This window comes from Polyodon spathula, chromosome 10 (genome assembly GCF_017654505.1).
Source record: "Polyodon spathula isolate WHYD16114869_AA chromosome 10, ASM1765450v1, whole genome shotgun sequence".
Taxonomy (NCBI): domain Eukaryota; kingdom Metazoa; phylum Chordata; class Actinopteri; order Acipenseriformes; family Polyodontidae; genus Polyodon; species Polyodon spathula.
In genome coordinates this window covers 21,907,407-21,910,566 of record NC_054543.1, presented here as the reverse complement: position 1 = coordinate 21,910,566, position 3,160 = coordinate 21,907,407, and the positions used below count along the sequence as shown (strand labels likewise).

Below are 3,160 nucleotides of genomic sequence, written 5' to 3'. Positions count from 1 at the left end.
ACATACAAAGTAATTTAAAAATCGTATTTATTATCAAATTGAGCATTTGTGTGACTACACTGCAATCATCTTTGACTGCATTTGTTTGGGTTGGCTGATATACAATACATTTATTTAAAAGTAGTGGTTATTGCAATGCGTACACCATGGATCTCGTTAATGTAGCTTATACATTCTTGATGGATGCTTAAGACAGGTGCGAACACAAATGTAGACATCAGCACCCAGTGACACTACCCGTATTACAAAATGAGGAGGGGCTTAACTGGTGCAGTTTTTTTTATTTAACAAGCTCCTCAATTCACGTTATTTCAGATGTAACTAGGACCATTTAAATGTGCGCTGGAACTCGCATTTATAACCTGGCTATTAACTAAAGCTGCTGGTGATCACTTATCTGAAAGCGACTGGCTGTCCGACAGAAGGTATTCAGATATTTGTTCTTAACAGGGAGCAGCTCAGTTGTGTGAACCTATGGGTGCATTATTGATTATTTGGAGGCATTTTTGACTCGTACACAGAGAAATTCAGGTTGGAAATGTTTGCTATAGCCATTAAGGGTTCTTTTTTTGGTGCTGTATTTGAATGCATGCTTTCTTCCTATAAACATTTCTCAGCATCATGGACATTATGTTTAAACAGTAGTCCTCAATTAAAATATCATGCTGTGAGGGAGGGGTGTAGGAAACTGTTCACTTTTATCGTTTGTGCTTTTTTATGTATTTATTTCATGTTTCAAATAAAAAAAAAAATATTAATATTGTGTGTGTGTGTGTGTGTGTGTGTGTGTGTGTGTGTGTGTGTGTGTGTGTGTGTGTGTATGCCTGTCTGTATGTGTGTCTGTCTGTCCGTCTGTGTGTGTTGTTTTTTGTGCAGGGGACCGACATGAATAATGATTCCAGAGACATGGGATCTGGACAAGAACCCACAAGTAACCAAACTGCTCGAGCGCCACGGCCAACAATGAACGAGACTTCTTCAGCGTTTCAAGGTCTACGACTCATCCAGCAACTCAAAGCTCTCCTCATTCCCCTGTACGCTGCTATTGTCATCATAGGAATAGTAGGCAACTGCCTCTTGGTATTCGTGATTGTCAGAATAAAGAAAATGCACAATGTAACCAATTTCCTAATAGGGAATCTAGCCGCTTCGGACGTACTGATGTGTATGACTTGTATCCCTCTGACTTTGGCGTATGTGTATGAACCGAGAGGGTGGCTCTTTGGCAATGTAATGTGTTACTTCGTTCTCTTTATGCAGCCGGTGTCTGTCTACGTCTCTATTTTCACCCTAACAGCCATTGCAGTAGACCGCTACATTGTGATCGTGCACCCGCTGCGCCGTAGAATCTCCCTGAAGTTAAGTGCCTATCTGATGCTATTAATTTGGATCGTCGCCTGCTGCTTGGCGGTCCCAGCCATGGCAAATACATACTATTTAGAACTGAAAGATCAAGGGATCGCGATTTGTGAAGAGTTCTGGGAGAAAAAAGAGAACCAACGACAGGCGTATGCCTTTTGCTTGCTGCTCCTAACCTATTTTTTGCCTCTGCTAGTCATACTAATATCTTACGTCCGAATTTCTGTCAAGCTGAAGAACAGAGTCGTCCCGGGGAGTGTAACGCAAACGCAGGCAGAATGGGACAAGGCCAGAAAGAAAAGGACGTTTAGTCTCCTCGTGATAGTTGTCATCGTGTTCGGTATCTGCTGGCTGCCCTTGCACATATTCAACATCGTTAGGGACATTAACATTCGCATAATAAGCAAGTATTACTTTAACTTGATCCAGCTGTCCTGTCATTGGTTTGCCATGAGCTCGGTGTGCTACAACCCGTTCATATATGCATGGCTGCATGACAGTTTCAGGAAGGAACTAAAGAAGGTCTTCACTTGGAAAAGAAAGGTTGCTCCGTACGGACACAGCGTTACAGTGAGTGTGGTTTTGTAATAGGAAGAATACTTTAAAATGTATCTAAGGTCTGCTAATGCTTTTGCATTTCGCTTTTTGCAAGCAAAATAAACTTTAAAGGACGCATTTAAAAGTATCTTATTATAACATGTGGGCTATTTAAAATTGAATAAAACATCTCAACAATAAGATTGTCTTTGTGATGTACCCATACCTAATGAACTTTTAATTATGAACACGTTCTTTTAAATAGCCAATATTAATTGTAGAGAATATATGTGGCCAACTTTACACACCATTTTTTGTTTGTTGTGTACAGTTGAATTCATAGTGACGGTAATAGGATACTTATGGAAATATATATTGCTCTCTCCATTAAATACCTTTTTGAAATACACAGAAAACAAAGTATAAAAGATAAAACAGCATCGGCTGGTTTCAAAGGCCCCGATTAGCTCTAATCCTGGTTACTTTTAACTATAATTAGTATTAATTGGGGTCTTCAAACCCAGGCGTTTATATTATGAGTAAATAATAACAAATAACACGCAGTGCTTATAGCACAGGGATTCTACTGATTTGGGATTCATAACAAGTTTCTATGTAATATAAACTAAAATAATAGTGACACAATGATAATATAACAATGCACCGGCGTTAGCACGCTCAATAGTTCAAATACATAATAAAAAGTATATCACAATAAGAAACGTACTGTTCATCCGACAAGTAATGGGACAGATGAATAAAGTGCTGTGGTGCACTAAGACTGGGTAAGTGATCTGTCCATTGCTGTATTCAAGGTATCAAATTCAATGTTAGCAATAGCTAGCCTTGTATTGAAAAATAGGACGACATTATTAGAGTTTCATCAATAGGATTATGATGATTGTGACTGATTTAGTTATCTTGAAATATACAAATAATCATTACCAATAGTACCAAATCAAATAACATTAATAAATAATTAACCTGATCTCTAGTCATTATTTCTTCCCCATTACTACTTTTTAAAAAGAGTTGTACAAAATAAGCTGGGTTGGTTTCTTTAAATTAATAGAAAAAAATACATGGAGCAGAGTTACCAACACAGTAAAACAGATGCCTCCTCACACAAACAGTCACAGGACACTGGGGTGGCATCCTGTTAGTTAAAACATGGATTTCTCTATGTGTAGGTATGCAGATGTATGAATAATTAGTTCAGAACCCAACAAAAGCATACAGATGAATGGATAAGATGATTCTAAGT

At 38.1% G+C, this 3,160-nt stretch overlaps 1 protein-coding gene across 1 annotated transcript; it reads left to right on the top strand.

Moving 5' to 3' along the window:
• The first annotated feature begins 224 nt into the window (after positions 1-224).
• LOC121322358 (prolactin-releasing peptide receptor-like) lies at positions 225-2,078 on the top strand. The gene is made up of 2 exons (XM_041262207.1): positions 225-425; positions 877-2,078. The coding sequence occupies exon 2, from the start codon at positions 886-888 to the stop codon at positions 1,945-1,947; it is 1,062 nt and encodes a 353-aa protein (XP_041118141.1). The 5' UTR covers positions 225-425; positions 877-885; the 3' UTR covers positions 1,948-2,078.
• The last annotated feature ends 1,082 nt before the right edge of the window (positions 2,079-3,160 follow it).